The following is a 27,654-nucleotide window of genomic DNA, read 5'->3' on the forward strand; positions in this document are numbered from 1 at the left end:
TATTGCTTAAGAGGTGATCCTTGTGCTTGTGGAGAAAAAATACAAATAATACAATGCCTGTTCAAGAATTAGGCAATATTTTTTTGTTGTTATCAGGACATATTTTGTATAGAAGCAGAGGTACTTTTGTTTCCTCTCATATTAATGATCAAAACTTCCTTAAACCTCAACTTGTCCTTTTTCAGAACACTTAGACTGCCTTTTTTTTTTTTTAATACTGCAAAGGTTCTTGGTACTGCTTCCTTTACTAAGAAGTGGAGAAGTAGCCTTTTTATCAGAAATGCATTGATAGAATCTTAGAATCATTAAAATTGGAAAAGACCTTTAAGATTATCAAGGCCAACCATCAACCCAGCATAATGACTAGTCAAAAAAGGAGATTTTATTTGCAGGACTTGCTTTTACTCCCTTTAACACCCTGTGTAATATTACCATGGGGTAACACAAAAATTCCATTCAGGATTATTGGAGGACATTATTTCAATTGCTATCTTAAAAAATAACTTAAAAAAAAAAGTCCAGTCTCTTATTGACTTTAATATTTAAAAGGACAAAGTGCTCATAAACCCCATAGACTGGGAAACTAAAATGTCAGTATTGTCTCAGAGGCTGGGGTACCTCAACATTTTTAGTTCCTTGTATTCACATCTAACTGCTACAGAGACAAAAATCATCCTTAGTGCAAAGGCAAATATTGCTTTTGACTGGTTTAAGCCACCAGGAATACACCAGGTGTGTACCTGTCCCTGATGCCCATCAGGAGAAGATTAAACCAGCACATGCAGGGTGAATTGGCAGGAGCAGCATTATCAGGGTCACAGCAGCTCTTTGGCCCTGGTACCAGCCAGGATTTCCATTCTGTGGAGAAACTCTGGTCTCCAAAATGATGTAATTATCCAAGCCCCCTTTTGGGAACAGTTCCTGGCCCAGGGTTGGGATTTCTTTGTTGGGTGCTGGTTTGGCTCGGCCAAAAATGTGGCCAAACATTCAGCTTAAGTGTAGATGACAGATTCAGTGCCAGGGAAGGATTTCCCAGCAGTAAAGTGGCCAATGAAATCTGAGTCACTGAAGTCTGAAATAAGTGGAAACGGGGTGAGATAATGTCCCAAGGACAAGGTAGGTACTTGGGAAATAGTGTGAGGAACTGCTCTTATGGTTTTTCCTGGGCTCAGCTTATCTTGACATGAAAGACTCTTTCCATCATGGTCTCAACACAACCCTCGTTCCACTGATGTCAAAAAGCTGGATGGTCTCCTAAGTTTTATCACAGAAATCTTTCAAAACCACAGGAAGACTGAGTCCCTCAGGTATGGGATATATATACGCATATATAAAACATAAACCCTCACCCTGCGTGTAGTGTCTCACACCCATTAGAAACACATTCAAGTAGAGAAAATGGAACATTTATTTCCTTTGTACTATTTTCCAGAAAAGAATATTTTTTTAAAGAAATAGCCTTTTGCTGTGATTATATATCTATCTATTCACATCTCCGAGGACATCTCCAATGCCTTCTAGGTGACTTGAGAAACTTGTAATTTTTCTTTATGGCATTGAAGGTAATTCTGTTTGGGACTGGGTGTTTTTGGTGGTAAAATTGTTAATTTGACGGTAGAGCCTTCTCACCACTGTGCTGCCTGCAAAGACTTCCCCGCCCCCACACTGGCTCTTAATCAGCTGGGACAATCTGTGTTGGGACCACACTATGGATATAACCCAGAACAGGCACAAAAGTCTCCAAACCACCTCACAGATCCTTGGTTTTCCTTCCAAGTAAATGGAGCACAGTAAATAAACTCCAGCCTGACACTTGTGGGACTGGGAAGGTGAGGAGACTGGTCCAAGGACTAAAACGTGTAACATGCACAGGGAAGCAACAGTGCCTGGGAAGGGAGCAGGGAGAGAGGGGAAAAGGCAAGTGATAGACAAGGCTGAGGTGTGGAACTGCACAGGGAGCTGAAAAGAGGAGATGTCCCTACCCTGAAACTCTAAAGGGGATTTGGGGGATTGTTTAATCACAGAAGATGCAGTTTGAATGAATGAGGATGTATTTTCAGAAACTCTTCCTTTGAGCCTCTTTCATCTTCCAACCCATTTTACTTCAAGACTTTTCTCTCTTGCTTTTACTGGTTGGAAAATGTTTCTTCTTTTTTTTTTCCTACCTTCTACTGCTGTTGCTGCCGCACATTCTTAATTTATTTTCCTTTTCTTCTCTTTTGCAACCACTCTCTCTTCTCTCTAAGAGATTCTGTTTTATAGAATGGAATTTGTTTTCTCTTGTTTGCTGTGCCCAAAGAGTACCCAGTGTAAAGAAAGACTTGAAAGTACAATTTACACATGTAGTTGCCATTGGACATCTCAGATGGTGGCCTCAGCTGAGTCATCCTTGTGTTAAACTGTCTGATCTGACTGCTGTATTCCTTAGTCACTGCTCCTCGTTGGAGGTCATGCAGGCACAATCAAACCTTTTCATTGTGGTGAATAAACCAGTGACTCCAGGGGAGGCTCATGTGAGATCCTGGGAATCAGGTACATAGCACAAAACTCTGCTTTCAAATGAACTTGTATGATCAGGGATAAATCAACAGAGGTTGATAAAAAATATTCCCTCTGTTTCCTTCCCTTCTTTCTCTGAGGAGAATGGAGCTGAAAAAGCCTGGAGTCATAGGAAAAGATGCAACATTGCTTCAAGGATATGGGGTCCACCAAAAAATTCAACTTTTCATGGAATCACAGAATAATTTAGGTTGGAAAAGACTGTGAATATCATCAGGGTCAACCATTAACCCAGAACTGCAACCTACCACTAAACCATGTTCCTCAGGGACACATCTGCACATCTCTTCAATACCTCCAGGGATGGTGATTCCACCACTCCTCTGGGAAGCCTGTTCTGGTGCTTGACAACCCTTTTGGTGAAGAAAACTTTCAGATCATATTCACTAAACATAAACACCCCCCCCCCCCCCTTCCCCACCCCCAGCCCTGGTTCATTTCACACCTTCTCCCCAGTCCTGCAAACAGTTTCTTTTTTTTTAAGGATGTGATACCAAGACAGTCTCAATTCTCTCTGTCATTGCCTCAAAGGAGTGTAGTCAGACCAGGCTGCCAGTATGTCCAGAAACTGAATAAACAGGAGCTGAAATGAGAACCACAGAGTTAAAATTATTATTATCTCTAAAGGATGCTGTTGGAGCAGTGGTGACTGCACAAGCAGAGCCTTATTTCTCCCAATTAGGAGAAAGGGGTTGGACGGAACCTTATCAAAACCACTTGCTAAACCAACTGGCATAAGTTGGATTAGTTTAACAAAACTTACACGAATAGCAGGGAAGTTTGCAGCTGAAAGAATGGCAGGTACAAAGCCAAGCACATCTCTCCAGATAAAGATGGACAGGGAAGGGATTTGCTGCCAAAGAAGGGATTTGCTGCTCCAAACTGTAAAGTTGGTGATTCTCCTTACTTTGCCTATGGTTCTGCATCTCCTTTATCTATGTTTTTTGATATTTCTTCAAAGAATTAAAAGATTTCCATTTGTTTAGCGATAAACAAATAAATTAGCGATTTCCATTTGTTTCTGTTTTTGAGGTTCAAAAGTTATTGGGTAAAACTTGGGCAGTGTAATTGTGTAGTCCTCATTCCCCTAAAAAAACCCAGAAGCAAGTAAACTGCTTAACTTCCATTCAATTTCAGAATTAATATGTACTTTCAGGGATGAAGAAATTAAAAATGAGTTTTTAGGAAGTATCTAACATCAGAAATTTTAATTTCCAATTTTTAATCAAACTACATTTTTCTATTTCTCTGTAACCAATTTCCTCTTTTGAATGATTCCATGGTAAAAGTGATTTCTGGTTTTGGGGTTTTTTTCCCTCATGCTTAAAGATAAAAAGCTGACAGATATTTAAATTTTGATGTTTAACATTTCAGCAACTCCCATTAGGTGAGATGGATTTTAGCCTGCACATATAATGATCTTCATATGCCATAGGATAAAGTCTGGAATTCTGCTCACCTGCTATTTATTGGCTGTTTCTTTGCTTTGTGCCATCCCTGTCCCTCCTCTCGGGAGCCGGGGACCACTGGCTGAAAGCAGAGGATCCCAAGGTGTCCTCACTGCTGGAGAGAGGCCTTTTTTTGAAGTGAGATGTACCCAGATGGCCTGAGAGAACTGTCAGCAGGTGGCCTAGTTTAAAGTTGTCTTTGGCAAGTTCTGCACACCCAGAGGACAGAATTAGTGGCTTGATTGATCACACAGATTTTATATGGCTTAGTAAGAGAAATACATTACTCCATGCAGGCGTGCTAAAGGAGACATTGCCTACGTTTGCAGTGGAGGTTGGTGCAAGGTGTTTTGGGGGGATGTGTGAGGAAAAGTTAGAGTTAGGACTACTTTTAGACTTAGTTCTCCAGTTCTAGAAAAGTTGGCATTTTTAGAGGGCAGTTTGTTTGACTACTCTCAGTTGTGCATTCTGAGTGAGGCGAAATGGCCCCTGTGATTACATATTTAAGAATGAAGGAAAAAAGCCTCCCTGTTGGAGTGAGAACATGTGAGAAGAAGAGCTCTGCAGACACCAAGGTCAGTGCAGAAGGAGGGGCAGGAGCTGCTGGAGGCACTGGAGCTGAGATTCCCCTGCAGCCCCCGGCGCAGCCCACGGAGAGGCAGCTGTGCCCCTGCAGCCCATGGGGATCCGTGAGGGAGCAGAGATCCACCTGCAGCCATGGAGCCATGTTGTCCTCCCCACAACAGAGCAGGGGGATGCCCAAAGGAGGCTGTGACCCTGCAGGAAGCCCACACTGGAGCAGGGTCCTGGCAGGATTTGTGAACCCACAGGGGGAACCCCACTGGAGGAGCCCATTCCTGAGGGACTGCAGCCTGTGGGAGGGTTCCACATTGGAGCAGTTCATGCAGAACTCCAGCCTGTGGGAAGGACTCACACTGAAGCGGTTCATCCTGGGATTGGGATCTGGATCTGTCTCCTGGGAGAGGAAGCCCACACTGGAGCAGGAGACCAGTGTAAGGAGTCCTCTCTCTGAGGAGGAAGGATCTCCAGAAGCATGTGATGAACTGACCACAGCCCCCCTTGCCTGTCCCCCTGCACCACTGAGGGGAGGAGGGCCAGAAAATCCAGGGTGAAGTTGAGCCCTGGAAAAAGGGAGGGGTGTTTAGAGACTTTATTTTGGTTCTCATTACCCTACCCATTTGCTGAGCAAGGTATCTCCCAGAGAGAAGGGGCACTGTGAAGAAGCCTTAAAGCTCCTCTAGTTCCACAACAGGGAAGTCCTGGGCATGTGCACAATTGCTCCACTTGGCAAATCCAGTGATAATCCAGTTGCAGCAGTGATATTCAAAATATCATTCAAAATGGCCTGAGTAGACCCAGCAGAGTCCATGGCCCAGTTAATGTGTTCTGGCAGACAGAAGATGAGCCTCCAGGACAGGATGGCACCCACCTCACCAAGCTCTTCTGTGCCTCAAGATTTGCACTGGCATTGTGTTAATTGGCTGTGTCACATGCTGCAGTGTATGACTTGGAGGTTTGCACAGCCTGGCCCTCTAATGAGTCCTGGCATCTATTTCTTAATGAGGCAATAATAGGAATAGGAAGAGTTTCCTTGGACACATCCAGATGGATGAAGCCCTCGCACTCAAACCCCCTTCTTTCATTCCACTTCATGTAGCCAAGATGAAATGGCGTAAGCAGAGCAGGGAGTTAATTTTTATCTCAGTTGATCAGTGTGACATTAAGCATCAAGCCACAATTATTATTTTTTTAATAACCATGTGAATAAATATGCTGAGCATTTCAAACGCCCTGCCCTTGGCACACGACCATGTTTGCTCTGCACTGATGTTCTTTGTGTTGCACCAGGGTTACCCCACAGTGCTGTGCAGTGAGCATGGAGCTTCGCTGTGCCTCGTGCTGGGTGTTGAAGACACCTTGCAGAGCTGTGGTGTATCAGTAATAGAAATGCTGCCACTCTGATTTATTCTTTATTTGCTGTTGCATTAAATCAATAATTTTTTAAAAAGCTGCTTTAAAAATAGGAAGAAAAATTGAATGAATGAACTGGTAGGCTGAAGGATATTTTTCTCTGAGCCTTTCTTTTTTCCTGTACATTTGTTTTCTAAAAAATCAATAAAGTATTCAGTTTTCTGTCCTTGCAAGCATATTCAATATTGGCTTTTATTTCTCTGTTTCTCATGGTACATGCCACTTAGATTCATCCAAGCTTGGGGACACCAGCAGTTTCTTAGTTTTCCTCAGTAAGTGGAACATTTTCCAAACTGTGAGTTTTTTCCTCTGAGATTCCTGAAAAAGTTGTTCAACAACTTGAATCCTTGAGTTTCACCTCTTCACTAAGCCTGAACTAGTTCATGAGACAGTTCACAACATTCAACTACATCCTCAGCCTGGCCTGGCACAATAAAAATCTTCAAAAACTCCTCGGTTTTGCGGTTTGCCTGGGGCTATTTTTATACTATTTTTGTTAGTGAGCTTCTTTCCCAGCCATGAACCCTTACTCTGCCAGGACTTTCACTCACATGTGGTTCTTTGCTGGGATTTTGCCATATGTAATAGGACTGAATCTTGCCAAATATGAGCAAGTCCAAGGTTTAGAGAACAAGGACTGTGATTAAAAAAATAACCCTCTCACCACTTTTCTTATTTTGCTGTTAAGATTTTAGTGCCTTGACTACTTTGCTTCTTGAGCAAGGAAAGGAAGTCAAGACCAGTTAAGATGGGAGCTAAGATGGGGACAACATCAGTGATCTGTTACTAAAAATGGCAATGTCACCACCTGCAATAAACTGGGGAATAAACTCAGCTTCCTTCCATCGCTGCCTTTCATGAGTTGTTAGCTATGATTTCTGCAAACTCTTTCCTAGAGATAAGTGACATGTGCCAGAAGGACTTTGATTTATATTTTACATCTATTGGTTTTTGAGTCCAGAGCAACTATCAAAGACCTCTTTAAAGAAACCAGTGTTTGGAGAAGAACCATGTTTCTGCTATCTCCTAGTGCTGCAGGCTCTGGGTGATGCTCTAAATTACACCCATCTCCTCCTCCTTTTCCACCGTTCTTTACCCTTTCCAAGTGCTGGCCATCCTGAGTTATGCTGCTGTCTTTAACCCTCACTAAATGCTGATGTTTAGTGCTCTGCTCCATGTTGATGCGAAAAACTAGAGGTGAAGAGGGACACACGGTGTCACCTGTCCCCAGGACTCACACCTACAAAGCAGGCAGTTGCCTTGCTCTCTTCTAAAGGTTTGCAGGGCTGCAGCACAGGGGTGGTTTTGGAGGGCTCAGAGCTCCACATCCCAAGAGCTTAGCTGGTGTCTGCAGCTGTTTTGGCACGCAGTGACAGTTTGGAAGACTGAAGTTCTTACCTAGAGTGAATTTCCTCTTTGGAAAATCATGTACTTTTCACCTTCCTCTGCCAGGGTTCTTCACCCCCTAAATAAAACATGGCATTAATGATGAGCATGCTCTGCAGAGCAGCTTCAAACCAACCGAGCATAAAGCTCTGTGTTCCTGTTAATCCTGCAGTGAACTGGCCTCAAGTCACTTGCCACACAGGGTCTTTGAGGGTGTAGCCTGGATTTTGGGTCAGTCAGAGAGTCCCTTTCTGGAGTTTCATGATTCCTCCCTTTACATGCAGTGCTTTTGTGCTGAAGGACTGGTGTGTGCCAAGGAAGGGTGAACTGACTGGGGCCAGTCTGTACCCAAAAACTGGGCTACTCCCAGTTCCTTCATTAGGAAAGGAGAAAACAGGTTGCTTTTCTGTTTTATGTAACCATCAGAGAGTGGTATCCAGCCTCACTGGGAGACTACACTGGCTAAGAGGAATATCCATATTCTGGAAATCATTTGCTGCCTCTTATCTTTTACCATTTTAGGAGAGAATCCTTTTTTTGTCTTTTACTGCTAGAACACAATCCTTCCACCTCTGGCAAGCACAGAAAGACACCCATGAAATCATGATGATTTTTTTTTAATGAAACAAAAAAAGTGTCATCCTCTCTATTTATCTTTAATACTAAAATGCCAAGTGAAGTAATTTATTAAAATCTTTCAGTGACTTCTGCAGCCCCTTAATTCCTAGCCCCTGGCAGAAAGGTGATAGGGTAAATGTTGGGATGCGAAGCATCTAAAAATGTTCCCTGCAATATTCTTTCTGTATCTAGGACTGGATTCAGTTTGCTGTGTTACCTAGGAAAGTGATTCTTAATCAGAGCTGATGAAAGAGAACTGACTCTGAGATTTGGCTGTACAGACTCAGAAATCTGCCTCAGTGAAGAAAATCGAGGATCAATCCCTGTATTTCATCTTTGTAAACTTCTTTTGCAGGCTTCAGATTTTATTTTGCTGCAGTGGCGATTGAAAGTCAGGTCTCCAGTTAATGTAAAAACTTTCTGAGTTGGGGGTAGTGATGATGATTTACACACACATCTTTTTACCATCCAGCCCAGCCTTATAATTGCCTGGTGGTGCTGGTGAAGAAAAGTGAAATGCAATACTGAAAGATGCTTTTATTACCTTTGTGAAAGCACCTTTTAGGACTGCAGGTCTTTTTCCTCTCTTACCAGAAAAGTCAGAATAACTTGATGAGAAAAAGCACCTTCAAGTTTAAAAGCATCCTAGGTTCTGTGTCGGGGGCGATGCACAGGATTCCAGCTGTGCTGGCAGGAGGCTCCCAGCAGTGTGTGACATGTGGTGTGACAGACTTTGCCTGGCTCTGGCTTACGCCCCTTCCTCTGCCTGCTGCACTCCCGGGGTCCCTGCACTTTGGGAAGCTGCCTGGCACGGACAGAGGGGCAGGATGCTCCAGAGAGGGAATTTCATGGGGTGAGATGGATGATTGACAGCAGCACCACTGGGGAGAGTGAGAGAGGGAGGAACAGCGCAGATTCCAGGGTCTGGGAGTCCGAGATGGGAAGTGCGAGAAGGAGGGAGACTGCCTCGTACTGAGGAACAGAATGATTTTCTCCTCTTCCTCTTGAACTCTAAAACTTTAAACACCAAGACCACTGTGGATTTATGCTTTTACAGATCATTGTGGTCCAGACTTTGAAGTAAAAGCAGCTGTGGAGCTCTAGGGGGATGGTCTATACAGAGTTCATTAATAAGGTAAGTTCTGTTTCTCCTGTTCTTGCTGAAAGAGTGTGTTTTTACATGCACAAGAATATGCAGGTGCAAAATGGCATGCACAGATGCACACCTGGGTGCTTACATTACCTATTTTCACTGTATTCTTAATTTAGGTAATTTTCATATTATCTTCTCTCATACTTAGTTTCTCACAGAATCCTTTTGATTGTTATTCTATTTTTCTTCTCCTTCCTCTAGAGTAAAATGTTTCATCATAGGAATGAAGATGTCAGGGTGCAGCCTTCTGCAGTGTATCTGAGAAATTCAGGAAAAGATTCTGGAAGTTTTGATATTGCACAGCATCATTTATTCTTTTCTCTCCTCCACTCCTTTTGAAGGCATTGGAGTCTTCAGGCGTGTGTGATATAACCAAGGATAATTTCATGATGTAACAGGACTGGTCAGTCTAATGGCATTTTGATAAATATTGTCCTTTTTGGGCTGGCTTTTCCATTAATCTTTTTGGAGTTCTGCACAAACCTGGCATTGCCTTTATTACAGAATGAATTTGGAAGAGAATTAATCACTTGTGTCTGTGGGCAATACCAGGAGCCTAAAACATCGATTGATTTGATACTGATTATCTGATTGGTATTGATTTAATGCTGATTACTAGTTGATTTCAAAGTAAGAAATTAAAATTAGTATCCCAAAAAACTCCCTTACAACAAGAGAGAAAGTGTTTGCAGAAACTTTGTTCACTGACAGAAGGGAACTGCCCAGAGTTGAACAACTGTAGATCAGCACAGGGTTGTGATGGCACTTTGCACCAAAGAATATACAGTTCTTTGTATTTAGCTGAGCTCTAAGCTTCATTTAATAACAAAATAGCACTGAAGTACTCACCCAAGAATTAGGCATCAATATATCATTGTATTTGCATGCATTTGGGGGATGTTTCTTTGCTGAGCTGGATGCAGACACCCGCTCTGTGTGCCTGCCTGCACCCCAATTTGCAGTGCTGAACTTCCTCAATGGTAAACAGGCAGCAAAAGGACAATTTTAGTATCAGGGTCAGCCTGTAACAAGAGGAGAGAGATCCAGCAGAAAGTTGCATTCCCCGCCCCTGACTCGTTACATGACTGCACATAGATGACTAAGCCGCTCTAATTCAGTTTATGAGCTGGAAAATAGTTGTGCATTTACTTACCCCAAGCCTTATGTTTTACATGAGAAAGGATCAGATGAGATTTCATGTGTTGGTCTGCCAGGAAGTCACTTGTTCTTCCCTGGGACAGAGTTGGGTGTTTGTGTGTCTCCAGGACATTTGTTTAGTGGACAAATGGGCAGTGATGCTGAAGCAGAGGGACAGGATTTCCTCTGCAATAGGAAACTTCTATGGAAAAGTGCTCCAGGAGCCTAAACGAGATTTCAGGTGCTGTCTCTTGAGATCTGGCATTGCCTTTCTGCTCTTCAGCTGGTCTTGTTTTCATGGCTTTTCCTTGTTGCTAGTTCTCTAGTGGTGCTACACTTGGGGTTTTCTTGGTTAAAACGCCACTTGCTGGGTTACTGAGACTGTTTTTTGTTACTCTCTAAACGATGCCTGGCTGTGACTGCTTTACATTTTCTCCTAGACAGTCTCTGCTGATTATGTAGCTCCCACATTTGAGTGGCACATGCTTTTTTCCCAAGCCAACCTCAGTGAAGCAGGAGTGTGAAATGCTGTGCTGTCACTACCTCAGAAAGATTCAATAAAACCTTTACAGTCTCTCCAGATCCTGTGAAGTGTCTGCCTCTGTTTTCTTTAGCTTTGTTTTGGCTCAGGTCTACAGAGACAGCCAGGTTCCCACTGCAAGTTAAGGAGAAGGGTAGAGCCAGAAATCTGCCAGGTTACTTTGCTGTGGCAGCTTCACAGGGCTGATCTGGTCACTACCAGCACTGCCAGGAAGAATATTGCAAGAAAATATGGCCCTGTCTGCCCCAGACAAGAGCAGGGGCGGGTGCCTTCAGATTCGTGATCAAGGTGAGCTCAAACATGGATGTAAGGAAATTCTGATGTGTCAGTGGGATCCCTGGGAATACAGTGGGAACACAGATCTTTTCCTCCTAATAGGCTGGCTACCAACCCTGAGGAGCTTTGCAGAGAGTGATCAGATCTTGTTGCGGGGTTGTTGCCTATGATGCTTTGCATTTAGGTTGGGTTTATGGACTAAAGCCCAAGCAGAAGGAAATCTTTATTGTTGTTTACCAAACATTTACCTTTACATAGTTCTTAATTTTAATTTCTCAAATTGAGTTGTTTTCAGTGCTTCTTAAATGCCTTCTATTCACCAGAAAAAATAATGTTTGCTTTTGAATTCAGGTTCTTCTGAACTTTATTGATTTCCTCTCACCTTCCTGCACTTAGACCTCTTGCAATTCATGCATATTTTGTGGTATATTATCATGGTGAATTGCAATTTTTTTTGAGTCATTAAAAGCACTTTTGATGCCCAATTCTTGCCAGTTCAATATTCTCCTACCCTTCTTGATGTGTGTTACCTGTTCAAGGCACTTGAATTTCCTTTCCTTGTGCACAGCCCTGTTCATAATCCATTTTGCATTAGCAAGACTTTTATCAAGGCTGAATGCAGCAGATTATTGGATCTTCACTAATTGCACCCCTAAAATACTGAAATTAATCCCTAATATTATTCTTCCCCAAAAGGATCTACCTGTATCAGATATTAAGGATTTGGGAGGAAAATTATTCTCTCTGACCTAATGATGTAAGTTCTTTAAGAAGTGTGTGATCTCAAGTTTCTTTCTTTGAAAATTTTGATTAACCTCAGGAAAAGTTTACCTCAGGAGGCTGTGAAATTTCCATTATTAGGAATAGTCTGGACGCTCATCTGTAACAACAAAACCAGGATTTAACCTGCCGTGAAATCAGATAAGAGCTGAAAGAAGCATTCCATTATTTGCATGCCCCAGCACCTTCAGATTCTGTTCCTGAACAAAAAAAACAAAACCAAAACCAAAACCAAAACCAAAAAAAAATATATATATACACACACATATATGGCCATTCTCAGGGATATTAGCAGGCCAGAGAGCATTATTTATTGTTTTGTTGAGATATGGGAAAACAAACCCACAAATAAATTGTATAATTTGGTTGACTGCAGGCTTGTGGATGCTGTTACGTCTTCTGGATATTGAGGACTAATTGTACAACTTTCGAAAACAATAATGCTTGTGGTTTTTCACATCAAACATTGAAAACATAACAGGCTGCTGAGACAGATCTGAAATTTCAGTTTTGATCTCTTTATTGTAAGTGAATCAGTTTTCTTCTGAAGATGCTGTCCTGGGGGAAAAAAACCCCACAATTTCAGATCTCAGAGTATGCCTGCAAAATCTTAGTCTGTCATAGCTAAGAAGTTCATTTGTACTTCACTGTACCTCCCCATCCCTCAGGACACCTTGTGGTTTATAATCATTTTCCAAACCAGCAGAACACATTGTTCTTGCTCGGATCACGGACTTGGGAGCCGTTGCACCAGAACACATCAGTCCATTGGCTCACGTTCCCCTGTAGATACAGATTCCCTCTGTTTTCCTTTGGGGGGAAGAGGTTTAGCAATTTGCTGAAAACTGCACATCAAGTAGAAGGGATGAGACTTGGCAGGACCCTGGGGGTTGCTCTGTGCTTGGTCCTCCAGACCTTTCTGCTCCCTCAGAAGGGTAGGGAACTGTAAGAATTTCCTTCAGGAGATGGGAAAACAGGTAGACTAGGATGGAAATGATGGGCAGTGGCAAAGTCTTGGTGTCTGATGAAATATAAATGGACAAAACCCCAGCCAGGACAGGTTGTGACAGTGGTTTAGAGTTGCTGAGGCAGCAGCTACCCTAAAGTTCCCACCTTCTCCAGGTGATGTTGTAGAGGAATATGGGACCTAAAGACCTCATACACTGGAGTTTGTTTGGGGCATGGAAAGTCTCTTGCTGTGCCTGCTGTGATGCAGTCACTGGGGGGTCTGCAAACCCCTGAAACCAAATGTCAGTGCCCGGTAAATAATGGAAATAAACTCACAGGGACAGGGCTAGATTGGACATCAGGAAGGAATTCTTTACTGCGAGGGTGGTGAGGCCCTGGCACAGGTTGCCCAGAGAAGCTGTGGATGCCCCATCCCTGGAAGTGTTCCAGGCCAGGTTGGATGGACCTCTGAAGCAACCTGGCCTAGTGGAAGGTGTCCCTGCCCCATGGCAGGGGGTTGGAACTGGATGGTCTCTAATGTCCCTTCCAAACCAAACCATTCTATGATTTTGTGTTTCTGTGATAAATTACAGGTAAAGGTCAGGTCCTTTTGGTTGCTGTCACTCAACTCCTGCAAAACATCATGCTTGTGGCAACTCTGGGTGAAATTTCCCTGGATTTGCCTAAACCTTAGAGAAAACATCAGGTGCTTTGCAGCAAAACCCAAGATTTTCTCCCCCCTCCTTCTGTGCCCTGCCTACAGGAGGAAGAGGTCAGGAAGGTAACCATTGTTATGTGGTTGACTTCTATCCTGAAAGAGGTGGGGATGGCATGCCCTGGCATCCCTCAGGGTAAGAACAGCCTGGCCAAGCCATGAAGGACACGTTGAAACACCCCCAGTGAGAGATGAGAAGAAAGCAGGGAGCAAAATAGACGTAGGGCTGGCAAAGCTGCATTGATTAGGCCAAACAAGAAACCTCAAATCACTTTTTTTTCTTTAATCTCAGAAGTTTTGAGGCTAGGTATTGACATTTTATAGTGTCTGAGTCAGGAGTTTGCATCTCCTGAGGTTGGCTATAGTGGAACGGTTCCATTTTAAAGAATATATTATTTAAAAGTGGAATTGTTTGTCTTAATTAAAGATGAGTGTCTGCAGCACTGATACAAGCACAAACTCATTTCTAATAATCAGAACGAGTTGGTTTCTTTTGTTGTGGTTTTAAATCTCTTTTCACAGGCACTGGGCGCCTTCCAGCACAGAATGTGCTGGAAAGAAGGTCAGTAGATGGGCTGGATGGCACCTTGTGGTGCAGTGCTCTCTGCTCCCAGCTTTGGACATTGGAGATGTACCAACGTGGAATCCTTTGGTCTTCTGAGGCAGCAAAACCAAAACCAAACCAGTCCTTGATAACTGGATTAATTCCCAGTGCTTGTCCAAGTGTGCCTACCACTTTGCATGAAGCACTTATGCCATGAAATATCTTTTGAGAACCTGGGTTTTGATCTATGGTTATTAACCAGAATTAAGGAATCAATTATAAACAGGCTTATCATTCACTATCTTCCTTTTCCTTTTCCTTTTCCTTTTCCTCTTTCCCTTTTCCTTTCTTTTTTTCTTTTTCTTTTTCTTTCTTTTTTTCTCTTTTTCTTTTTCTCTTTTTCTTTTTTCTTTTTCTTTTTCTTATTCTTTTTCTTATTCTTTTTCTTTTTCTTTTTCTTTTTCTTTTTCTTTTTCTTTTTCTTTTTCTTTTTCTTTTTCTTTTTCTTTTTTTCTTTTTCTTTCTGCTTTTCTTCTTTTTCTATTTTCTTTTTCTATTTTCTTTTTAGTGCTTGAAAAGTGGAAAGCCTTGGAAAAATGAAGGTCCTCAACAGCAGCTGTTTTGCTCTGCAGATCCACTGCTGTGGGTCTGCACTGCCTAGGAAAGTAAAAGTAGCTGCAGACACTCTGACAACCAATCCTTAAGGGGAAGGAAGCACCAAACACTCACATAACCACTTGGGAACTTATTATTGTCACATTTAAAAAAAAATTGATTAGGCCAAACACGAAACCTATTACTATTTAGTAATAGTTTTACTTCATAGGACATAGGGTTATGTCCTATGGTTATTAGGTTATTATATACCCAACCAGGACTTTATTTAAAATACCTGAGTGGTGTTTAGCCTGAGATGGGGACCACATACACTGAGGGCAGTGAGGAACTGGTTGCCACAGAAGCTGTGTCTGCCCCATCCCTGGAAGTGTTCAAGGCCAGGCTGGACGGGGCTTGGAGCAACCTGGGATAGTGGAAGGTGTCCCTGCCCACAGTAGGGGTTGGAATGGAATAACCTTAGAAGGTCCCTTCCAGCCCAAGGCATTCTATGATTCTGTGATCTGAGTGTCGCTTTTCTCTCACCCCTGCCCTTCCAGTGCTCCTGTGGGATGTTGCCTTAGGTTGTTTGGGCAGATCTTCTGTGACAGGCAGAATTGAAGCATTTTCTTGGTATCAGCAGACCAAAAGTTGTTGTTCCAAAAGCTCTGTTTCTCTCTTGTGGGAGAAACATGAGGCATACCAAATTTCCTGTTTTATATCATTATTAGCGCAAAAGCAGCAGTGGGATGTGATGGGATGGAGCACAGTGCACACCTGAAATGTAGAACATGTTAAACTTTTAATTTAGTGCATTCAAAGTGATGTTTCCTCTTCAACAGGTGGGAGTGAATCCACTGTAAAATAACCAGCAGCCTGGTGTTAAATAAGCCTACTAAGGACAAAAGACAGATTTCCAGTCTACAGCTTGAATCTTCAGGATTTAGCCCTAAACTGAGATTAAACAAAACCCATTTTTTTTAAGAGAATTTCTTCTACTACATTAGGAGATTAAAAAAAGAAAAAAAAAAAAAAGAAAAAGGATGGTGCTCTGTAGCTGTTTTGAAATAAGTTTTCTGATCATTATTATTTGTGTTCCTAAATAAAGTGTCTGGTTGGACTATTGGGAAATACTTGGCTAAGGATGTATGTCGTAGCTGTGAGTTTTGACAGTCACCATGGTCCGTGTCACCAGTGCAGCAGCCAGGATGGTGGGGCAGGATGAGGAAATGCCCACTGGGACCTTTGCCTGTGCTTCCACAGCCCCAGACTGTGAAAGGAGCTCCTCAAAATATACCCAGGGAAAGTTTAGGATAGAAATGATACTTGACAGTGTGAGCTGGGACCCAGCAGACACTGAGAGCTGACTGACTTTGCTGTGGAGACACTGAGAAATGGATGTCATTGGACAAATTAAAGGAAGAGATAATTACCTCTTTTCCTCTTAAAAAGATAGTATTTACTGGCACTAATTAATGATTTTAGCTTTTGTCTTTTACTGACTCTGATAAAATTATTCATAGTTTTATTGTTTTTAACATATCATGAGAGAGCAGAAAATTATTTTCTTAATTAATACAATTGATAGTGTTATCACTTTAGCTGTATTAATCTTTCAAAACGAGCCCTACTGACTCTTGCTATGGACATCTTTTGTTTCACTCTGCCATTTATCCCTTGATAAATTAATCTGCCTTTACAAATAATTGCAACACTTGTCTGTGGGCCATGACTTTGGAAATAATGTTTGATTTCTTGTGCTCTCTTGTCAAGTACATTAAAGCATCCCTGCCACAGTAACTTCCACAGAGGATTTTGGCAGCATCTGAGAATAGTTCAGTTTCTGGGATTCCTATGGCACTCACTACACACTGCTGCTTCCCATACTAAATAACTTTTTTCATTGAGCTACAACATTGTTTTAGTTTTTTCATATTTTTTTAATAGTTGGCATTAATATTTCCTTCATTTGCCTGCAAATTTACAAAAATGCATTCTGTACCTCATACCAGTTGGGCTGTTGTACATAAATTGAGTACATTCATTTTTGGCTGGCTAACATGAGCACAGTGATTGTTTTCTTACTAATTTAGGTTAATTACTAATTTATATTTCTTACTAACTTAAAGACTTCAGATTTTGCCACTATGTACCCATATTTGTCTAAGCCCCATGTAAGAGGACACAATAATTTGAACCTGGGTTGGTACACCTCCCGTTTGTAGCTTCCCAAAATGTTTTAGGAGTTCACATGAACTTGCAAGCTATGAGGATTGGTACTAGCACGGATCACTGGTGTTTCTATTAAAATAGTATTTTATAGTCCCTGTTGCTGACTCATTTACTTTTAGGAGCTGTGGGTCAGAAGATTTATGACCTTTATGAAGCATTTAATACTGTGATACCTTATAAAACACATGTATAAATAAAATCAACAGAGTTGGCAGTTCAAATCTTGGTTCCTGAAATAATTCATTTGTGAAAATGCACATCCCCTACATTTGCTAGGCTTCTCCTTCTAGTACGAAAGTTATACCTTTCCATATTTTTTTACCCAATATTTAGACACTAGATGCTGATTAGGATTATGGCTTTTCTTGATTTGGAATTATGAGAGTATTAATTACTCTGCTCTGTTAATTACCTCCTTTTCCATTTTATGAACTCTAAAAGTGAAGTTGATGCTGGAATAAAACTTCATTTTGGGGGGCACAATTAATTCCTGTCTACTCAGGATGATAAATTTCTTTTAAGGCCATAATCAAGTATTAGCCTCCTGCATTATATTTCACTGTAGCACTTTTTGTGTAAATCAAGTGGAGTTGGTTTTTATCTTCTTATATCTGGAACTTATTCTTAATTCACCAGACATGATTTAAAATAATAAGGAATGTTTGCATACCTACTTGGAAGTTAGACATTAATTTCCTTTTAGTTTTGTTGAAAATTTTCAAGAAATAATGTGCTCTCTCTACGTAAAGCTGAGATAAAGTGTTTTTTCTTCAGCAACCAGAGAGGACAGTCTGTCACAACATTAACATTTGCAAGCAGGTAAACAACTTATATCAAATGAAGCAGGAAAATTTTCCATGTCTATGTGGACCAGAGAGGGCTCCCTCCTGTCCCAAGGCTGTGATTTCTCTGACAAACCTGCACCTTTGCTTCAAGGCAGATTTAAAATCCAGTGTCTGGACTTCTGGATGGGTTTAGCATACATAGAAGTTGAAATTTCCTATTTAGAGCTCCTTTTTTTGTGTTTGTAAGTAGCAAAACATTGTCCTTGTGAGCCACCTGATACTGACTTGAGTGGGAGATTCTGCTGTGGCTTAAAAGAGGAACTTGCCATTAAACATTTTGGTATGTGTATCAAACCCAAATTGTGCTGACAGGTCCCAGATGTGCTTTTCCATTTGCATCACTTCAGCCACCCACGTGGTTCAAATGCTGCAGCCACAGAGGAGCTGTGGGACTGTGCAAGCTGGGGGATAGAAAAGCATCAGGATCATTTTAAAGGCCAGGTGGAATCTGGATCAAGGCCTGTGGCATGATAGGATGGACAGGATGATCCTGATTATTTCCTAGATTCATGCTTTTGGCTATCCTTTTATACAAGATGGTCTTTTTAGACTGTCCAGGTTGTTGTACCACAGTATCTGATCCAAATTTAAATGGCTGCTCTGCTGTCTGGAACAGTGATTTTTTTTTTTTTTTTAATAAACTAATTTTTAAATTAATCAGCCTTTTTTTCTTTTAATTAAAAAAAGAAAAAATTCCAATGAAACTGCTGAACTTTAAATATTTGATGCTGCTTGGAGCCACATGCCTGGGTGACTTTTTGTTCTCTCCCATGTCTAGAGTAGCAGTGTGCCTTCGTGATTCAATCCCCTTCAGTAAAATCTTTTTTTTTTTTTCCCAAAGCTAGAAGGACAGTGGGGAGAGGATTGTGAATGCTTTAGGTGTACATGGGTGTACTTGGCCACACAGGTCTGTTATTGACAAGACTGCTTGTCTTCAAGATGCAGAAGAGAGAGCAAATGAGTAAAATAATGAAACATTTTTTTTTCTTCTCATTTAGTCTCCCTCCAGGTTGGACTTCTGAGGGGAAAAATTTAGAGCTTCACATCTTGTCCCAGGTCCCACAGCAAAAGATATGGAAGCCCTGAGCCAAGTGCTGAGTTCTTGAGTGCCACTCCTGCCCCACCAAGCACTGGCAAGAGGAATTAGGGTGTCTGAATGCCCTCAATATTTCCTGGCTGTGTGGTTTCAAACACGGCAGAAATATTTTTGTCTTATGCAGGAGTTCCTCACTTTACTTCTTCAGTTGTCCTGGAGGGATAACTTTCATGGGTTTTTGCCAGATTCCCATTTTCCCATATCAGGGTTCACTTTATTTATATTAGGACATTTAACCTCAATAACCCATTTCCACACAAAAGAAAATGGAACAAAACCCCAACAAGCCTTCCTAGATGAGTCTATTATTTAATACTCCTGCTGCTTCATGATTCCTGCAGCAATTATAGTTTATAACCATGGCCATGAGAAGTTATTTGCTTTGGAACACAACACCTAAGGAACTCTAAGGAGAGTTTATGGATGTAATTTGCAGGGCTGCCATCTGCAGACATAATGCCCCTGAGGATACAAAGAAATTGCTGGGACTGTCTTGCTGATGATTCCCAGTTTCTTGTCATCGTGAGTGTATGGAGAAAGACAAGTAGCACAGACGCAGCTCCAGCTTTCCCCCAGTCCTGTCACTGGTCATGAGAGTGAAGAAATCAGCCCCTGCCCCTCCTCTTCCCTTCATGAGGACATTGAAGCCCCCACTGAGGTCACCCCTCAGTCTCCTCCAGGCTGAACAGACAAAGTGCCCTCAGCTTCTCCTCACAAATCTTCCCCTCCAGACCCTTCACCATCCTCGTGGCCTCCTCTGGACACTGCCCAATAGCTTGATGTGTTTTTCATATTGTGGTGCCATGTGAATAATGATGTTCTTGGATAAAGTCAGTCATGAAGTAAATCATGGCAGGATGCTTTATGCAATTTTGAGTTATATCCTGAAATGCCCTGGGAAGTGTCAGAGCAGAACTGAAGATGGGAAGATGCATCCTGTGTATGAGCAAAAATATCTGCACATTTTGTAACAGCTGATGTGATCTATTGTAAACTCTGTTCTTTTGTTTTTCAGGTGCTTAACTGGACATGAGTGGGATGGCATCAGATCACAACAATTCCTCCCAGGAAGAATACATCCCACACTATCTCCAAAAGGAAGACCCCTTTGCATCAAAGCTTTCTAGAGAAGCTGATATCATAGCTGGCTTTTATTTGACAATAATTGGTAATGATTTTATAACTGGTCTTTGAAATATGACCGTGCCACTGCATCCTTGCAGCTCTCAGAAAGGAGGCAGAAATTGCTGTTCATTAGATGTGTAATTACATAGTTTTTCATATTAGAAAGAAAAATCTAGGAGGGAGGGGAGAGAATGTGTTAGAAATATGGTGTCAACAGTTAATGTCAACAGATAATGCTGCTGCAGGTAGCCAAATAACAGTAGACATTCCAGAAAAAAGTGAAGAAATAATATTTTTTTTTTTTTTAATAACTGGGAGGTTGCTACCCTGCAGTTTAATTTTCCCTGGGCAGAATAGGGTTTTCCTCACTATGCCATGTGGGTTTTATGGCCTGTTTTCAAAGCCTATGCAGCAGTGAACACCCTCAGATGTGCTCATGTGACCCTTGCTCAGCTCCTGGCATCATCTGTCCTCTGTTACATGTTATACTGAGCAATATTTTCTGCCTAGCACCCTCCCTATCCTTTTGTGTTTGAGCCCATTACCAGGTTCCAAGTGACCTTGCATGCAGAATAAATACAATTATCTGTTGGTTAGTGCACACCCATGATAGCTGGGACTGATTTATCTTTAAAGTTTTCACATGCCAAGGAGTTATCATTCAGCAGGAAAATGCTGGTCTCTATTTCTTCTAGGGATAAACTGGTCCTTTTTCTTGACAATTTGCCTTCTTTGCTTTATGGAGGAGGGCAGAGTTATATCTTTTTGTGTCCATATTTGCCTCAACACCTGAAGGAACAGCCTGAAGTTGTGTCGGGAGAGGTTTAGTTTGGGTATCAGGAAAAGGTTCTTCACCCAGAGAGGGGCTGGGCACTGGAACTCCCCAGGGCCGTGGTCATAGCACCAAGCCTGACAGAACTCATGAAGTGTTTGGGCAAAACTCTCAGGCACATGGTGGGATTGATTCTTGGGATTGTGCTCTGCAGGGCCAGGAGGTGGACTTCGATGGTCCTTGTGGGTCCTTTTCAACTCAGGATATTCTATTCTATTCTATTCTATTCTATTCTATTCCATTCCATTCCATTCCATTCCATTCCATTCCATTCTTCTTTATATATTTTAAGTTCCTTTATGCTTTATGGTCTTAGTTCATGCAGGTTCTCACAGCTCAACAGCTGTTTTCTCAATAAAGCTGAGCTAAGGACATAGGACTGTTCTACAAAACCTAGATTCCAGGTATCAGAAGACAAGGCTGGATACAGAGTGCACAGTGACTTTTTGACATTTATTGCAGTTTTGATTCATTGTCTTGTTCAACCAGTTCTGCACAAAGATCTGTCAGTTAGTCCTGCTTTTGTGTTTCTCATTCACTGCTTTAGATCCCTCCCTTCTACTCTCTTTTACTGCCTTTCCACTGACTGATCTAAGTAATGTACTCTTTTCCACAGGTAGAGGAGTTTTCTATTATTATTTCCCTTCTATTTATGTTTCTGCTTATTTCTCATTTCTCTTCTGCTTATGTCTTTATTGAAAAAATAATTCAGAGCAGCAGAAGTGACAGGCGAAGCTGTATCTCAGTGCTGTTCTTGGTATTCATATACTGTTTTGTAGATATCCTCACTTCTCACATATGTATTTTTTTTTCTGTTGCTCTGTAGACAGAGGTCTTCACTGAACTGCCCAAAACAACCCCCACTTCTGGTCTTTTTTCACTTGGTTAAGTAAATTTAGCTTTAATCCCAGGAAATATGTCTGATGGATGATTCTTCCGAATATACACTGTGCTGCCTTGTTATATTCACTGTATTTAATGTAGGTTTATCCTGTTCCAAAAATTATCCATGTCAGGTGTGAAACATCTTGAAAAACACAGACATAATCAAATTAAGGCAAGGAACAGGAATCAAAAATTTCCAGTGAAAAGCCAAAAGCCAATCGTAAAGGAACAGACTCTTGGGAGTAGTGTGAGGAAACTGAAAGTATAATTTTAAAAGGTCTCATAATCGTTTTGATATTGGACTTGTGAACTCATTGTATCCAGTGTCCTGAGCAGGGTAGTTCAGGCCACAGCTGTGCTGTACCTGTACATAGCTGTACACATCATATCCTACCTTTAGCTCTCTTACTTTATTTGTAAAGTGTTTGTTCTGCGTTGCATTTTACTTGGTTAATTACTTTGCCTTGTGGGCATCACAAACTCCACTAGCAGCTTTCATTAGAGCCACTTATGGTCTTCATTTATTCATATTAATGATGTATTTGCATCTTCCTTGGACTTGGATCCATAGAATAAGGATATTAGTAAAAATTTCTTCACTGGAAGAATGGTTCAGCTTTGGAATGGGCTGCCCAGGAATGGTGGAATCATTAGCCCTGGAAGTGCTCAGAAAATGAGTGGAGGTGGCGCTTCATGATATGGTTTGGTGGGCACGGTGATGTTCAGTCAAAGGTTGGACTTGATCATCTTGGAGGTCTTTTCCAACCTTAATGATTTTATGGTTCCGTGTCTGTGTTGTTTCATTATAACTTGTGATTCAGACTAAACCTGTCACATTTTTCCACTGAACTTTCCCTACTCCTTTGCAGATCCCTTTCAAGAAATTCTGGCCCCTCCTGAGGATGGACTCTGTGGACAGGGAGGGACAGCAGGGAGAGGGAAGCAGGAGGTAGGAAGCCAGGACTGCTTTTGTGCATCTTTTTGCACTTGAGCTGTGTAAGGTGCAGTGAGTTTAAAATTTCTTTCAAAAAGGAGAAGAAGATTAAGAGTGAGTGAACAAGAATGGATCTTATCAGGAAACTCAGCAGAGCTTTTAGGGTCAGACTGGTTGTACAGCTGAAGTATTGCAGTTTGAAAGAGAAAAATATTTTTTTTGTCTTTGAAAAAAATCAGGAGTCTTGACTAGTCTGTGATAAATTCTCCGTGAGTGCATGATCTTTTGTCCTGAATAATTCATTTCCATGTGTACCTTTCTAATTGTCTAGGAAAAAAAAAGTCAGACTATGCTCATGGTTATAAGAATCCAGTTCTTTTGTCTTTGTCACTTCCCCCACCAGCTTTTTCATCACTGCCTTGATTGATTCACTGTACAGCCATGTAGGGTGACAAACTCCTGAGCAGGGACCCGCTGGCTGTCAGCTCCTCTGAACCCCCTTGGCAAGTCACTATTGATTTACAAAGTGTTGCTGCACACTTCCCCAGCCTGTTATGAAACAGCTTAATTGAAAACAAAATCCTAAACAATCTTTTTTTTTTAAAAATTTTATTTTCTCTGATGGTTTAGTGCTGCTGTCAGGTTGGACAAGTAAAGCTTATTTCTTCAGTTTCCCCTCTCACTGCAGGTTGTGTCTCAGCCTGGCTCTCTCTCTGCAGGTGTCACTTTTTTAGTTATCACATCCTTGGCTCTTTTTTTGTATATGTGTAACAGTGCCATGATGCCATGGACAGTTCTCCTAGCAAAGAGCCTTTATTTTATATCTGAAGAGTCTTTTTCCCCTGTTTCCATCCTAGCAGAGCTGGGATCCTCTTCCAGCAAGGGCTTCAGCTGACTTCTGGGAGTCATTTAACAGCAGGAGAAATGGAGCATTAGATGCCTCATCTAAGGAGATTATAAACTTTTGATCACCAAGGAGTTAAAAAAAAATTCAAATAAGCAATTGTCAGATGCAGGCATAGACAAAAGGCAACACAAATTATCAGTAGACCCTTTCCAGGTATGGGATTAGGAGGTCAGTGTGCTGGAGCTCTCTGAAACATTGATACTAATAATGAGCAGCGGCTTCAGAGCAACTTGGCAACTTCAGAGCTGCTTGGCTGATAGAGATGTCTCTCTAGACTGCCAGTAAGTTGAAAAAGATTCAGGAAAATGTCAAATGCTTTCAAAAAGTGTTTCAAACTGGATGCTGGCACTCTAGTTATCCTAAATATCACTGGAGAGAAAAATGGCATTAAGAGAGAAAAGGACTAAAATATATGAATAATGCTCACAGCATTGAGATTCATTCACTCAGCTGCAAGGAAGAAAATTATTAATATAAATGCCTCTATCTGCTTATCATTCAGATTAAGTTTGCAAAGCCATACAAGTAGGTTGTTCTTAAAATTTAATTCACCAAGGGTAAATCAAATTTGATGAGAAAACCTAAGATCAATAATAAGCCAGCTTCTGTCCTTCGGTTTATTTTTAAAAACAATATAGAAAGCAATGCTGTCAATATAAAAATAAAAAGAGTTTCCAATAAGTGTCACATTTAATACTGAAAAATTCAAAATCAAAGTATTTTTCTCCTGAGTTTGGCAAACTTTTGGTTCTACAGTCACTCATATTTCTTGATAAATTGGTTTTAGTCTCTGGGAATCATTTCCCTCTCTGCGTCATGGATGTTCCCAGGTTGGGCTTCTTGGTTTTGTGAGGACAAGGTACCTTTGCAAGGGGATCATTCCTTTGATGGACCAGAGTAAATAATAAAATGCCCATTTAAATACTGGATTATTTATTACTGAATTACCAAATTAATCAGTAAATAAATGAATACCCATTTAATTAATGAGCTTCAGTTCCTGAGGTCTGGCCTGCCAGAAGACTCAGATGAAAATGACATGGTATTCAAAGGTACAATATTTGGAGAAGGTAGCATTGCTGAGAGGCTGGGGGGCTGCTGGGGTCTTCTGGAAACAGGGTTTGCCCCAGCAGAGCTCCGAATACAAGACAGCACAAAGGGTAACTTTGATGCCTCATCAACCAAGGAAAGTTGGGTTGTTTATGACTTTTTTTGTAGGAGTGTGACAAGTTGGCCTCAGCTGGTAGCCAAGCACCCAGGACAGCCCTCACAGTGGGACAGGGAGGAAACAGGCAGAGAAAAAGCTGTGGAAATGAAGACAGGGTGAGGATAAAGACAGGAAGATCCACTCCCAGTTACTGCAGTGGGCAAGCAGGCTCCTTGAGGGGAATAAATTCAGAATCATGGAATTACAGAATGATTTGGGTTGGATGGACCTTAAAGATCATCTTGTTCCAACTCTCATCACGTGGTTCCAACCCCAAAGCTTAACATTTAATTACTCATTTAGGTAGTGAGAAACAAAGGTGTCAAACCTAAAATACTTATGGAAAACGCCTTTCCTCACCCTTTCCAGGGCTGAACTTCTCTTCAACATTTCCCTCATTGCTTTTGTAGGTCCCTTTGGTGAGGCAATGGCAGCACAGGCACTCTTTGCTCTTCACTTTTTTCTTCTGCCTTTCCCTCCTTCTCACGTCTCACATGTCTCCCCTGATCTGGTGTGAGGCTCAATGGACCGTGGTCCTGCTGGGTTTTTCACCTTCAGGTGTGACTCTTGCTCCATGAGAGGGATATTGTGTGCTGTCCTGTGTTTCCACAGCAAAGCTCTCACTCTCACCTTAAACTCTTTCAAACGTGAATTAGTGAAGACACATTTTCTTAAAGGGAACTGGAAACTCTACAGTTTTTTGTACCGGTGTGATTAATTACATGGCAGATGAACCACTTGCAGTGGACCTGCAGGTCCTTGGGTGGTGATGTGGAAAAAATGATGTCAGCCAATATGAGAATGATCCCTGCTCATGCACTGAATTCCACCTGGAAGTTAAAATCAGATTAATCAGATCTATTTTATAATTTTTTTTTCTTATGATAGTAATCAGTTTTAATGCAAGATTTAAGCTTTGATATTAATATCTTAATTTAAATTATATTAGAAATGTATCCCTCAACATCTGATTATTTATTTAATAAAGTTAAGGTTGGTCAGATTGTGGTCCCTGTGATTACAGAGAGCTGAATTTCATGCCTGTGGCTGTGTAATTGTTTAAGTGAAAGCTGGGTTGGTCAGAGCAGAGGGATTCTGGGGTTTCTGTGGTGAGCATTCCATCAATGGCTGTGCAGGCTCAGCTGGTGAAGGCAATGCCCTATTGCAGAGGGGAAAACAGCATTTGCTGTGGCAGGGACATGTCTGCAGTCCAGGTCTCTGTGAGCTGCACAATGACACAGAGGAGATCACATTTCAGAGTAAAATGCCCAGCCTTAGGACCACAGGTTCAGGCTGAAAACATCAGGGAATTTCACAAGGATGGGATATTGCTGTTTTTGAGGAGGATTCTAATTTGAATGTTGTTTTGTTTTCCATTATTACAGGGATCCTTTCAACTCTGGGAAATGGGTATGTTATTTTTATGTGCTCAAAGCGAAAAAAGAAGCTGAGACCTGCTGAGATAATGACTGTTAATTTAGCAGTGTGTGATCTGGGCATTTCAGGTAATTTCATGTTTTTATTTTCCCTCGTTTCTACTGTCTCACCGTTCTGCCTGGCAGCAGCAAGAGACATTCCTCTGGAAGTCATGGGAGCACCACATGCCTTTTGCTACTGATATTTCTGCTCTATTATTTGCATGTAAATAACATGGGAGGATGGAAAACAACATTCCTGAACAACTTGATGGGAAGAAATGAACAGTACAGAGGAAAAATTAGGGTTGATTTTATCAAACAGTCAGAGCTCCTGTTCACCCCAGCACTGGGCAGGTCTCCAAAGGCAGCTTCCATGTGCATCTGGCACAATAACCACAAAATATCTTGGTATTACAGGTGCAGAAAATTATGTTTTCTTGCCACAGGGTGAAATAGAAAGGACCCAAGTGCCTCAAAACTACACATTTAGCCAAATAATTGGAAAATGCCAGTGGCCATCGGCCCATCAAAGCTAATAGTTTTCTCTCTAGTGACTGTCCTCCTTTGTCTCTGGATCAGAAAAAATAAGCATTTGTGTCAATCTGTAGAGTATGAGCAATAACAGCCAACTGGGAGGATTTTTATTTCAACCCCACAGTCTGGATGTCCTGGCATGGGAGGAGGGAGCTTTGGAGAGGTTTATGCGGAGTTGCAGAGATGGTTGTTTTGGCTCTTGACATGAGACTGATTCAGCTGCTCACAGGGAAATACAGGGAAAGGGCTGGATGTCCTTTAGAAAAGGATATTTTGGATGGCAGACAATCCAGTGGGTATCAGAATCCAGCTGGCTCTGGGATCTCCCCAGTGCCATATAAATGGAATTCTGTTCCCATGCTTGCAGAGTCATCTGTCCCCTATGTGCTGTATGTGCTGGGACCTCTGCCCTCAGCTCCAGTGCACCCTTTTCCTAACTGTTGCAGTGCTAGGTTTGGTTCAGCAAGCTGCAGCTTTCCCTGGGAGCTCAGCAGGGCTGCTTGGGGCGGGGCAGACATTCAGTCCTCCCGCAGCCCTTTCTGGATGGCTCCACGGTTTGGCTCCGTCCAGCTATCAGCTTTACAACACAGTGATGGCGAAGGAGGCGAGGAGGATCCCTCCCTGAGGGCTTCTGAGGACCTTTAATGTTCCACCTTGCTCAGGCGGTTCCCAGGGGCAGAGAGACCTCGTGATCCGGGTGCAGGGGGATTTTGTCAGGTCACAGGGGTGGTCCATGGGTGGAGTTGGGGTACAGGAACCAATAGGGAGAACCCGAGGGAGTGGCCAGGACTAGGGGAAGGGGAAAGTGGGGAGGTAACAATGTGAAAGGCATTTAACAAATGAATCAGTGGGAAATACAACACCACACCTAAGCTTGTCTGCCAGATGCTTTTGCTCTCATCCAAATGCCCAAACTATCACTGAACAATATAAAGTGATGGTTCCCAG

General features: G+C 41.8%; 1 protein-coding gene across 1 annotated transcript in view; it reads left to right on the forward strand.

Annotated features, from left to right (window-relative positions):
- The first annotated feature begins 8,790 nt into the window (after window positions 1–8,790).
- OPN5 (opsin 5) overlaps window positions 8,791–27,654 on the forward strand; it is a 36,844-nt gene continuing 17,980 nt past the window's right edge. Inside the window, exons 1-3 of the mRNA XM_042032961.1 lie at window positions 8,791–9,138; window positions 19,880–20,032; window positions 26,140–26,259. Of these exons, the coding sequence (XP_041888895.1) occupies window positions 19,894–20,032; window positions 26,140–26,259 (259 nt within the window). The 5' untranslated portion in view covers window positions 8,791–9,138; window positions 19,880–19,893. The remainder of the gene's footprint in view (window positions 9,139–19,879; window positions 20,033–26,139; window positions 26,260–27,654) is intronic.

Source organism: Corvus kubaryi, unplaced genomic scaffold (genome assembly GCF_017639235.1).
Source record: "Corvus kubaryi isolate FWS band 111438036 unplaced genomic scaffold, C.kubaryi_AGA036_p1.0 37354, whole genome shotgun sequence".
NCBI classification, from domain to species: domain Eukaryota; kingdom Metazoa; phylum Chordata; class Aves; order Passeriformes; family Corvidae; genus Corvus; species Corvus kubaryi.